This window comes from Onychostoma macrolepis, chromosome 05 (assembly GCF_012432095.1).
Source record: "Onychostoma macrolepis isolate SWU-2019 chromosome 05, ASM1243209v1, whole genome shotgun sequence".
Classification (NCBI taxonomy): domain Eukaryota; kingdom Metazoa; phylum Chordata; class Actinopteri; order Cypriniformes; family Cyprinidae; genus Onychostoma; species Onychostoma macrolepis.
Genome location: NC_081159.1, coordinates 33,049,816 through 33,063,158, shown reverse-complemented (window position 1 = coordinate 33,063,158; position 13,343 = coordinate 33,049,816). Strand labels below are relative to the sequence as shown.

The 13,343-nt window shown below is 36.3% G+C and overlaps 1 protein-coding gene across 1 annotated transcript; it reads left to right on the top strand.

Moving 5' to 3' along the window:
• Window positions 1–7,809: 7,809 nt before the first annotated feature.
• rom1a (retinal outer segment membrane protein 1a) lies at window positions 7,810–11,757 on the top strand. The gene is made up of 4 exons (XM_058776061.1): window positions 7,810–7,959; window positions 9,051–9,481; window positions 10,516–10,762; window positions 11,533–11,757. The coding sequence occupies exons 1-4, from the start codon at window positions 7,810–7,812 to the stop codon at window positions 11,755–11,757; spliced, it is 1,053 nt and encodes a 350-aa protein (XP_058632044.1).
• The last annotated feature ends 1,586 nt before the right edge of the window (window positions 11,758–13,343 follow it).

Genomic DNA, 13,343 nt, shown 5'->3' with positions numbered 1-13,343 from the left:
GTCTGTTTATTCCATCCAGGATGTTACAACAGCAGAATGAGGCTCTCCACCACAGTTTGCTGCAGACCACTATGCGAATGGAATGTATGGGAGCTGAGTTCAAAACTGGACACCAGCTCCTTGAATCTGAGTTACAAAGAACTCGCATAGAGCTTAGCAGTTTAATTGAGCGGTTCACAAGGTGAGACACAAGACTAAACTGTACTGAGCTATCACATTCTCTTCTCTTCTCTCTTCTCTTCTCTTCTCTTCTCTTCTCTTCTCTTCTATTCTATTCTATTCTATTCATATATAATGCATGCACATAAAATAGACAGTTTTTTAGCATAATTTGAGCTAAAACTTTAAGCCTTGTTTAAAAACAGTCAGGGTTTTTGGTTCTGTGGGCAATGCACATGCTTCAGCATGCATTATATACATACACTACATTTACACTACATCAACTCATTTAGTAGACCCTATATTTTAATGTTGAATAGATATATAAAGAGGATATACTGTATAAGAGGGCAGTCTTGACCATGCTGAATTTTATAACAAAGAATAATGTTTTAAGACATTTAACAACAAATCTGTTGTTTTAGCTTTTGATAGTTTTATATAACAGGTAATAGGTTTGCTCTAACAAGAGAAACAGCACTGATTTCACTTTTTCATCTGAGCTAATCCAAAATTTTCATGTGTCTTAAACTTCCGCACACTTTTAAAAGGTGCACTTTGTAATAATGTTAAATTAAAAGTTTTACTTTAAAGTACATTCAAATCATTATGTTTGAATAATCGTTTGTTGTTCTTTAAAGAAGTATTTTGATGTGTTGAGTTGACTAACGTACTAAAGCACATGTGTAACGTTTGGTAGTATGAAACACTCACACAAAGAAGAATAACAGGAAATAGACTTTAATAATAAACCAGTAGACACATACCAAATAATCAAAGAGAACGGACAGAGACAAATGGAGAACTAAGGGTTTAAGTACACGAAGCAAACAAAGGAACTGATGAGTTAATTAACAAGACACAGGTGGATATAATAATGAATAAAGACAACTGAGGAAAACTTGGTCACAGGGAGCAGAACTAAATGGAAAGTCAAACTGAGGAGGGAGGGCGCAAAGCAAAAGAAAAAGGCTGCATTCCACTCACATTTAGACATGCGTTTGCGAACATCCCTAAGAACTTCCTCTTGGGGGAATCCCCGCTGCCATTTTGAAGTGCATTCCACTTTGTGAAGTGGACGAGGGAAGTTTATATGGACAGACCCTCAACCCCTCGATTTTGAGTGAGGGAGTGAGTCTGCATCATATGCACACTTCAGGCCACTCCATAGACCACAATGCAACACAATTATGATGGCATCGCAGATCGGATTTAATTTATTCACACCCCAAACAACTATAATATATAAGTGTTTTGTTTTTTTTACGTTTATAACAGCAAGCGTACCAAGACTTATTGACTTATAGAATGCTGCACCAAACAAATTCATTAGGAGAAAAATGCAGACAATAATCCAACTCCAAGTTCTAAGTGATTAAGGGATTAGGACGTTCCAATTCAGCCCATTCCTAGGGTTCCGCCAGTAGTGGGCACTCATGCAACATAATCAATGAAGTACATCCGAGTAAACGAGATGGAGGGAAGTTTGTGAGTAAAGGGCATTTAAAAAAAAAAAAAAAACGCAGCTAAAGAGTCCAGGGCAGAAGCTACAGTCCATGGGGGAGTGGATGGAGGGAAGAGCCTGTGAGGAGCCAAGAACAGGATGGTAATCCAAAGGCCAGCCAGGACGAGGCCCCAGGGCGAAGTCGAAGGCGAAAGGATCCATGGTGGAAATGATTTGATAGGAGATGACACCCTTGGGACTACCGATGGAGATGCAGCCACCAATTATGGAGACCCAGGTGGAGCAGATGAGCTGAAGAGCCCACGTGACACTGATGGTCCTGGAGACCGAGGTGGTACTGGGGAACCAGAGGACAGAGGCTGAACAGGTGGGACCGAGGATGAAGGTGGAGCCAGATGGAGCCGAAGGTGCAGGCAGGTCGATGGCTGACCAAGGTGGAGCCGGAGGGACGAGGGAGCCCAGAGAAGCCATATGGCTGATGTTTTTCGGTTGAGCCCAGGGAAGGGCTAAGATGGAGCCGAAGTGTCGACAGGCCAAGGTGGAGCAATGGGCATGGAGGCTAGAGTTGAAACCAGGGGATCCTCTGTGCTGGGTGGAGCTGATGGCCTGAAGACACTGGGCAGGTCCTCCATGTCAATGGGAGCTGCAGAGGGGCTGAAGGACAGCAGCGGAAGTTGGGCTGAGGAACTGGCTGATTGAGGAGGTGGGAGAGGGAGGCTGGGTGGGAACTTGGGAGACACAGGAAGCTTAGGAGATGCAGGGGAGCTGTATGGAACCAGCGGAGACTCAGGAGAATTGGGTTTTACCTCATCAAACCTGTCAATAACATCCTCCTAAAACTCTTTAAGTTCCTCAAAATATCCACCAGAAGCCATATCAAATTCACAAAACTCTAAAGTTCAGCTAATTACATTTGCTAAAAATGTAAACGTTAATATATTTTCATATAATTGCAATTAATTGAGTCAATTAAAACACCATATTTAGTTTGCACTTAAGTATATTCTTTTAAAGTATATTATTTTCATAATAAATAATCTTTTCAAAATTTGGCTAAAGTGTACTTATTTTTTTATAAGGGTGAGTGAGCTATTTATGCTTTGGATCTCTGTTTAACCATGAGGTAAGCTTGCACTTTTCAAAAGGGTGATTGTAATGTTATTTCTGTTTTTAGTCAAAGACAAATTGTATATTTGTCATTATTTAAAATAAAACCTGGACCAACCAATTTGCTCTAAACCATGCTTAATTTAGTGCAACCCAGTCTGTGTTTAGAACATGAAATTTGTAGTTTTTTCAAAGCATTCATGTGAATATATCATATGGATTTCTATGTCTTTCTATTTCAACAGACTTCAGGACAACTATTCCTGCACAAAACAAAGCAATCACCTTCTGGAGAAAAAACTGCATTGTGTGGTAAAGCCCAATTTAACCCTTCATTCTTGTTTAATTGTTCCAGCCTAATTAAGCCCATTTATTTAAATGGATTCATAATTACATTATTTTTATTTCAATCATTGATTGACCATTGATTTACATAAAAACTTTAAAATTCGCAATACATTATTATTGACTTTATTCACTTTCCTGCCTGTTTTGCTACTTCAATTTAGGCTCAAAATATGGATGGAGAGCGAGAGCGACTGAACGAGCGGATCTCAGAGCTCACAGAACAACTGTCTGCAGCAAAGACAACCATCCAAAGTCTAGAGACCATTAATGTGAGAGTTTGATTTCATTATAATTAGTAATATTCATATTTATGTAGATGCTTCTTCATAGTACATAGCTGATTCCAATATTTCCTTTAAAAAATATCATAGCTCAGTCAAGATACTGAATATGATGAATATAAGGGGCTATTCTACAAAAAATAAATAAAGATTGTGAGAGAAACTCACAGTGAGGAATTTTATGATGTCATTTCCTTTAACAAAATTTATTTTTGAAATAAAAAGTATATTGACGTATCTTTGCTTTTGGAAACGTTTCCCACAACATTTGGTCTTATTATTCAAATCTTTTGTATTACATAAATTCTTACGTACAATAATTACTGTAGTTCATTCGTACTTATTTCAAATATGTCTTTACCAAGTACGAGTTGGCTTATTTTAAGACATTCCTGTACCTTTAGGTGACATCAATGCTACAGGATGCCCTAGTGAAACATTTGAAGTCTGATGATCCCATCACTACACTTCCAGTCGCACCACCTCCAGCTCAGTTCATGGACTGTAATCATTATGACAAAGTCTCCATGCATGCCGATGACCAATCGCTGGGAACCCTCCCAGAGGAGGAGGAATCTGATTGGTCAGAAATGGGAGAGGAGGCACAAAACTGCATCCCGAGAGGTTCACAGGGAAGTCATGGAAGTGCGTTGTATTTCCAATGGCAGCAGAGCCAAGGCGGTTGGGAGGGGGTGAACCAGTATTCGAAGGGAATCATAGATACAGAAAGTGAATCTGGGGGCGAGGAAAGTAAATGTCATCAAGTTCATCGCGGCCTACAGATACCGCATCTCAAGTTCACCGTTCACCCTGAAACCTTACCGGTTCCTATCGAGGATGTCAGTCTGGCTTGCTTCGAGCAGAGTCCTGATGGTCCAGAATGCGATGGCTACCAGATCACAGAGGTACGTAACCTGGGCTCTCCCATTCGCGTGCTCTCCGCTAGCCTGGAAGAGATCCATTCCATTGGGCTTCTGAAGCAGCAAGAGCAGCAGCAGGATCATCACAGCCATCTGAGGAGCAATAAATCCATGATGGACCTCTACCAGTCACAAGCCGGCACCAGACAAGTGTCGTACGCGGATGAGATTGTATGTAATTGGAGAGAAGCGAACAGCCATGGTGCTGGAGAGGATAGAAATGGGATGGTTGGTCTGGAGTCTGCTCAAAAAATGCTCAACCACTTTATTCATGATGGGGAGAGTACACACTTGTGATTAAAAAGGACATTTTATAATGAGGAATGTTTACTATATATTGATTATTATAGTACCTATGTAGAAAATATTAGTGGTGAATTACAGGTTAGCCACTTCGGCAACTTACATTTTCACTGGTGCATGAAAAAATGGGAAGAAAATAGAGAGGAAAAATCATAATTTTGTGGAAAAATCATAACACATTTTGTGAATCTGCCACCTGCAATTAAATTTGACGTAATTTAAAAAGTATTAATACTTTAATTTTAAATGTTTGAGATACGGAACATTAATGAATTAGTCTTTGTAATCTTTCACCAAAATGTAACTTGCTCCACCTCAAAAACAACTGTCAACTGGCATCACTTGCTAATAATGCTAAGGCTAATAATAACCAAATAGCTATGTCGGCATTGTTTTAGGCTACTGTATATAAAATAGTATAAAATTTTGCTAATAGTTAATGCAGGTTGATGTTTATTAAGAAAAAATTGCTTTAAAAAAAGAAGCATTAGCAATGGTATATGCCAAGATAGTTTAACTTGGCTTTCAGCCTCGCTTCCCAGCAAATAGAGGCTCCTATAAATACAATTTAGGACTGCTTGCGCTCTGTTTACATTCTAATTAATTCCAAATGGATAAAACCAAGCCCCCACTTTTCCCCCTGGAATATTCAGTTTTTAGTATAGGAAAAATATCTCATTAGAAAAGTGAAATGGACTGCAAATGCTGTTTCATTGAAGATTGCTCTGTTTAGTTTAGGATCATAGTGAAAGATAATTCTAAGGTTCCCTCCCAGCATCTGATTGTCCATCTTGATTTTATCTGTGTTGTTAAAGTATGTAGTTTTTTGGTTTGGTACATAAAGACAAAACACTGCATCAAATAATGAAAGAAAAAAACAAACAAACTGCTCCTTAGATATTTTTTTCCTATTTATTCAATATAATGCTTTGTTTGAGTGCATGTGCTAATGTATTTATAATTCTTCTAATACTCTTACATCTATATTTTACTCTTTATTTCTATATTAGCTTTATTTGTGTATGACAAACATAGCAGCACCATGAAGTATGAATATGTAAAACTATTGTTAACGTATAACTATAAAAACTATAGTTAAAGTAGAGAGTAGGGAGAGAAAAATGAAGGAAATGGGAGTCACTATAAGACTATTTCACATAGTTTTTTTTTCTTTGTGAAAGATTAAAAGATTATAGGAAAAATGTTACCCATGTGATATAGTTCATATACATTTTCTCATTAGAAAAATGCAAATGTATGTTGTGATGTAATAATTGATGTAATAATTGTCTGTAAATGTCTGTATGCTATTCTGTAGTTATACTAATCAATATAATAGAACATGAAATAAAAAGCATATTGCATTCTTTTGACAAACTCCAGGTGTAGCAGGATGTTGTAACTGAATGTCATTTTGATTTGACTTTTTTGTTTATTTAAATAATGGTATGAAATGATACACCAGCTTGTATAATGCATGTTCTGTGTTGTCTTGCTTTTGAAGTTTGTATTAATGTCTGTAATTATTTGCATGTTGATATAAATAAAAGTAGAACAAATATTAATGTTGGGAATCTTTTATCTTGAAAGAAGGAAATGTGCATTGTATTTAGATACAGTTTCACCTGATTTCTTATACCTGAAAATTAAGATAATGATAAATAAAGATAAATCCATACCTAACAGAAAATAAATCTGAAATTATAGTACTACTGTATATAGAGTAGTCTTTGGTAATCAGTATTAGATTAAAAATAAATAAATAAATAAATAAAAATCTTTTTACATATGTAATTAATTTTATTATTCCCTGCAGTGTAAAGAACTCAATTATAAAATAAACATATTTAATGTAGTCTCCCAATTAATATGAAGTCACAGAAGCTGCATGCACACAACTAAAAATTCACAAAATGTTGTTTCACAAACTAACAGTACATGGAGTGTAGCATGTCACACTACAAAGCATTAAATAATTCATATTTCTAAAAATATTTAATGTCAACTAACAAGTCATTTACATAAAACTGGAAGTAAATCAAAAATTATGTCTTAGCAAAGTTCAAAAACACACATCACACATAACACATCACACATAACATGAAGGGCAATGATGTCCCCTGTTTGCCAGGACCACAAACGGGCTGCAAAATCTATTTAGTGAAAAAGCTGAGAAGATTTAAGAATGACTTGATTTTATTACATTGTTATAAAATATTATTATAGTTATCATAAAAAGGTCCTAGGTTCCCATAAAGCTTGTTGAATCCTTTTTTTAATTTTTTTATTTTAAGAGTAAAGTTAATTGATAAATAACATTTTGCCCTCCGTTACACAAATGGGTTAAGGTTTGAAAGTGCAGAAAATCAATAAAAATCTGATGTTTAAATTAAAAGGTTTTTTTAGGCACACAGTCCAAATGGCGTCTTAGTTTTTACATTGAAGTACAAGCACAGGACCTGCCCTTTTATTTACATGAGCCACATTTTGAAATGAAAGAGTTGTTTGCGAAGGATCAAGTTGGCGCTGAAATTATGGCTGCTCTCATGCCTCAGTAAATTGATTATCTTCACTTCTGAACCAAGAGACTCTCTAGAACTAGACTGAACTTTGAAGGAAGGCAAATCACAGCCCTTCCAATCTCTTCCTTGTCGTTATTCATCATCTTTATCCTCTACAAACGTGACGCAATGCAGCGATGCACCACTGGCTTTGCTGAGCAGACAGTGGCCTTGTTTCCCATTGGAGAGGGCTGTTGTAATAGGATAGTTTATGGATTACAGGTAAGACGGCCAAGACCTCTAACTTTGGCCAAATCCAGTGTGTCTCACCCAACCATGGGCATGAAGGTGCAAGGACACCACTCTCAGCATTGAGTGGGCATCTGGCTCATTTTAGCATCGCTAACAGGGGATCACCACCAAAAAATCTGGACTGACCTTTGCTAACGGATTAAGTGACCACGACATATTGAATATCGGCTGCGCTGTTTCGATGAAATCGAATTGATCTCATATTCTAACAAAGAAAGGAAACTTAACGGATTTACACAAAGTTACCTATTTTTTTTTCACAGCTCATTTGAAGCTCCAGCAGTTTCAGCCTGATTCTCAACACTCTCTCTCTAGAGAATTCACATTTTGACCACGTTTGAACACTTCTGCATTTTTTCCACACTCTACTAGTCTTCCTTTTTCGCAGGTTTACGCCACAATACTCTTTCACAATGGTTGTGGGTAAGATGAAGTTCACTTTTCAGAAAAGGGTCAAGCTGGCCCAGGGTTTGTGGCTGCTCTCATGGTTGGCAACTCTGGGTGGAGCGATTACCTTCACTTTAGGATGCTTCCTAAAGACTGAGCTTCGAAGGAGGGGAGAGGTATCCATATAACCCTCATATTTTTCATTTGCTTGATGCTTTTTGCCTATAATTTCATGCATTACATAACGACACCCTGATTAGTTTTGAACTTCAAAACAGGCGTTGACATTCAGTGTTTAGCAATTAACATTTTGTGTGGTTTGCGTGTTTCTTTGGTTTAGTTTATATACGTTTATAGAATCTTTATCTTAACTGACTTAATAAATTGTAAGACATTGTAAATGTCTTAATAAATAAATATGTGAAGGGCTCAAAGATTTCAGAAATATCTGGCAGGGATTAACCTATGTGAATATAAATATTATCTAAGCTGGTCATAATAGGCTTAAGGAGCTGTCCTTTACAAAGGAGCTCTTCAACAGTCTAGATGGGTCATTATCAACCTGATGATAAAGACTGGCATCGGTCTTATGCAGGACATATATCATTTTGTAGTTTTTCGCACCATTGTTTTAATTGACTTGTAATTTCGTAGCGTGATACTACAAATAATTTTTGCATGTTCTTCATTATATATTATATGACCAGTCCAAAAATGAGAATGATAATATTAGGTATTATATATTATGTGTAACAGAAATGAAATTCTGATTTACCCAAATATATATGCAATGGCAAGTTAATCATTCTGTGTAAAACAGCCATATAGCCAGGCTTAACTGAAAAAAATAAAACAAAATAAAAACATTTGTTTATTGGGATAGGGTTAAGGTTGAATTAAAATAAGCTCGAATAAAGTTTAACTGAAATAATAAATAATTTTTTTAATTATATTTTTTCCTTTAAAGAAAAGATAGAAATCCTTTCACGAAGCTTAATGACTTACTAATTGGTTTACTACAGTCCCAATGAATGATGAAATTTACCTTAATCATAATGAAAAAAATAAGCCACCGCTTGCTGTTAATGTATCATCCAAAAGCTCTGCCGTATTCTCCAAATGTATATAAGTTATTACGGCTAATTTAGGGGTTAGTTTGCTCTGTATTACATATAATCTACTCTAATAAAAAGTAGCTAATTTAAAAAAAAAAAAAAAACAGAAATCTGAGCTCAAAATGGACTGACATTAACATCTTGTCCTTTAGGTAATGGACAACACAGACATCCACTGTGTGCCCAACACCTTGATGATTGTTGGTCTGGCTTCGATGGGCATCAATTACTTTGCCAGTCGAATCTGCCAGGATGCCCTAGATCCTGGGCGTTTCCCACGATGGAAGACCCTCCTGAAGCCCTATTTTGGATGCTCAATATTCTTCACCACCCTCATGCTGATTTCAGTCATCTTGAGTTACGCCATGAAGGGCAGCCTGGAGACCTCCCTGAAAATCGGCTTGAAGAACGGCATCCGCTTCTACAAGGACACCGACACTCCAGGCCGATGCTTCCAGAAGCAGACCATTGATCGCCTTCAGATGGAGTTCCAGTGCTGTGGTAATAACGACTACAGGGATTGGTTTGAGGTGCAGTGGATCAGCAACCGTTACCTGGATTTCAGCACTAAGGAAGTTAAGGAGTGAGTCAATGGGAATGTCAATTCAAAGTCTTAAAAGGATACAGTAGTTCATCCAAATATGAAAATCGTGTCATCATTTACACACCTTCATCCCATTCCAAATGTGTATGACTTTCTTCTGCAGAGCACAAAATAACATATTTTGAAGAATGTTTCTACTTCTTTTATTTTCCACAGAATAAAGGGTCACACTTTATTTTGGGGACCGATTCTCACTATTAACTACGACTTTTGCTTCAATAAACTCGTAATTTGATTATGGGATAGGATTAAGGGATCTAAAATATGGTCATGCAGAATAAAGCATTAATATGTGCTTTATAAGTACTAATAAACAGGTAATATGCTAGAAATATGCAGTAATAATCAATGAGTTAATAGTGAGAATTGGTCCCTACACTAAAGTGTTACCATGTAAAGAAATGTATACAGTTTTAGAACAACATGAGGGTGAGTAAATGAGAGAATTTTCATTTTTGGGTCGACTATCCTTTTACCATCTCTATTTGCTCTATTTAAGACACCTATAGGGACACTTGAGGAGAACTTAAGACTTCATACATCCATTATAAATCACTTTCAGACCAATATGGCTCATTAAGTTCTAGGAAAAGCTCTAGCATCATTCATTTGATATTTTATTTCTAACACAGTGGCATTCATGATTGTTAAGAGTGTCTTAAGTGTCCAAAACCGTTCATACTCAGTATAGTCACAAAATCAAAGACCATGCACAAATACGACCACAAGTGTTCACAAAAATGCATTTAAGATTCATGTTAATATCTGGAGTGAACAGTGTCTTGGCTGATGACTTGTTATCAGATCACAAAAGACAAATTCTAATACCAAGTTCAAATATGGACTCTTAGATGTATTTGTAAATACAACAATCTTTTTGGTGAGTACAATGAAATTTTAGCATGAAGTAAGAAAGTTTTCAGTGAACTATTGGTAGCTTTATGAGCAACAATATCATAACAGTTTGCAATGATTCAAGGTTCTTTTCTTCCATTTCCTTCTCAATCTTCCAGCCGCATTAAGAGCAATGTGGATGGCCGTTACTTGGTTGACGGTGTGCCCTTCAGTTGCTGTAACCCTAGTTCTCCCAGACCCTGTATCCAGTACAAAATCACCAACAACACCGCCCACTACAACTACGACCACCAGACCGAAGAACTGAACATCTTCATTCGTGGTTGCAGAGAAGCCCTGGTCAACTATTACATGGGGCTGATGAACACTATTGGAGCTGTAGTTCTGTCTGTCTTTCTGCTTCAGGTACACTGTTAAAGGTTTTGCATGCAGACAATGGACCTAATCAGGGTATAAACTATATTTATTTTGGCATAAATGAAAATGAGACTCCAAGGGATAGACATAAATGTCTTCAATCACCTTTCAAGATGAAACAGACCACCGGTTTTTGTTTTCATTCACATCTAATATACAACCCTGACTAAGATCAGTTAGTTTTGTTGACAATTTAATTTGCCAGTTTAGTTCCCTAGAATTTCTTGTACCATGTATCATGTGCTACAAAAGCTAAATTTGGGAACACTTTACAATAAGGTTCAGTTTGTGAACATGAGTTAGCTACATTATTTAACAATGAAAAAAAAAAGTCACACTTTATTTTAAGGTCCAATTCTCACTATTAACAAACCATTAACTACAATTTTTGCCTCAACAAACTCCTAATTTGCTGCTTATTAATAGTTAGTTAGGTAGTTGTGTTAAGTTTAGGTATTGGGTAGGATTAGGGATGTAGAATATGGTCATGTAGAATATGTGCTTTATAAATGTACAGTTCATTGCTTGCATAGTATATTTACTAGTATTTTGTTGTAGGCTTGTATATGTTACTTAATTTACATTTACGCATTTAGTGGACACTTTTATCCAACGTGAACATAAAGTGATTCATCAAAGAGCGAGCAACATTCAAAACATGCAATGACCAGATATTTATTAGACCAGATTTTACTTCTACAAACCAGCTATTTTGACCCATTTTCTCATATTCTATGTCAATTGCATTTTTTCTACAGAGCTCAGTGATGGCCAGTGTGCGCCTCCTGCAGACATCCATGGAGGCCGTCGCTGGACAGGAGAATGTGGAGATTGAAACCGAGGGCTACTTGCTTGAGAAGGGAGTGAAGGAGACCTTCATGGAATATATGGATCCTGTGCTGAAGCTCCTGTTGCTGAACCAGGTAAACCCTTCTGAAGCCAAACTGGAAGAAGGGGCCACTGGAACAACCACCACGAGCTAAAGAGTCAGATTTATCTGACCACTGAAATGTTTCCAGTTGGAGGCTGAGAGTGCTGACAACTAATCAAATAATTCATGTTTTGGTATTTTTATATATCAGTCTTAATGACCTACATCTGAAAGAGTTGTATATTTCATTAATACACTAAAATGGTTGTTTCTAAAATAAATTAACGGCATCAACATTTCACCCAATTTAATGAGAAATATTTCTTTTGATGAATGATTCCACTGTCAATTCTGCAGCACCCTACTCCACACATTTTTATGGCAAACATATGATATTGCTAGTCTTGGGGTGAGTAAACGTCTGTTCATTCCTGTCAGGGAAAACCTGGTGCAGTTATGCCTGGGAAATGACTAGCATTATGCTTAAATTTCCACCATGAATGGTTGAATATTTGAATGACTGAGCAGTAGAAAGTTCTATTTTATTTCTTCCCATTTACAAAATCATGTCATATACCTAAAAGAGGCTGATTGTGTAAAATAGCCTATGTTGTAATACTACGCTACCACATGGATGTATGTAAATGATTGGAATAACAGAAAGATGCAAATCAATACCCTTGTGAAAAAGAAGTGCGCTTAACTGTAGTGAATGTGCACTTGTGGTGCATTTCAAAAACTGTACTTGCAGGTAATATAACATTAAGAAAATAAAAGGCCACTTAAGTGTACTTAGTCAACTTGCATAACAATGTTTCTTAAGTACACTTTTAAAAAGTGCACTTTGTTATAATGTCAGGTTAGGTTTTTTTCCTGCTTTACAGAGGTACACTTATTTTGATGCATTGACTAGCCTACTAAAGCATGTGTAAAGTGTTTAATTTTAATTGTTGTTATTCGGTATTACTAAATTGCAACTTCATCATTACAAGAGTGTAACTACACATAAATTTAAATACATGACATATACGTTTCAATAGACATGACATTAAAGTATATTTTAGTTTTCCATAAATATTTGTCAGTACATTTAACAAACTTTAACCATGTACAACTAATTATGAAATTACATATAAAGATTTACTTAAGTGGGTCAAAAAAAGCATTCGCAAATTAAAAAAGCAATTGTAAATAACATTTAATTCATAATATTCAATTTGCACTTAAGTAAGTATTGTTAAAGTATATTATTTCTGTAATAAGTACTCTTTTTTTAAAGTATGCTAAAGTGAACTTCTTTTTCACAAGGGTAAGCCCCTTCTAATCATCTGAATCTTACACCATATACTACCCAGGCGTGCGAAGATAAAACTTTCTCTTCCAAAACAAAGTTCTTGTTTTAACCATCCGCGACCTTGACAAATGCTAGGACACATTGTTACGTGGTTTCTATGTCTTTGGCTTCACACTGAGCAGCGCCGCCCACAAAGAAATCTCACTGGCCCAAAATCAACCTCCAAATTGCTGTACTGTATATTAAGTACGTTTTAATAGGTTTTGATTGCACTGTATTTTCGCTTGCAGTGTGGACAAGCAAATTATTTGATGCTGGAAATGATTAATCAATATATATATATTATAAAATATATAATATATCTGAAGAAACTCGATTTCATATTTTCATATTCTCTATTACCG

Bases quoted from the DNA above. Each gene is read 5' to 3' on its own strand.
- rom1a (XM_058776061.1), top strand. From the start codon at position 7,810: ATGGTTGTGGGTAAGATGAAGTTCACTTTTCAGAAAAGGGTCAAGCTG. The intron at 9,482-10,515 runs GTGAGTCAATGG...TCAATCTTCCAG, and splicing joins AGCACTAAGGAAGTTAAGGA to CCGCATTAAGAGCAATGTGG. The intron at 10,763-11,532 runs GTACACTGTTAA...TTTTTTCTACAG, and splicing joins TGTCTGTCTTTCTGCTTCAG to AGCTCAGTGATGGCCAGTGT.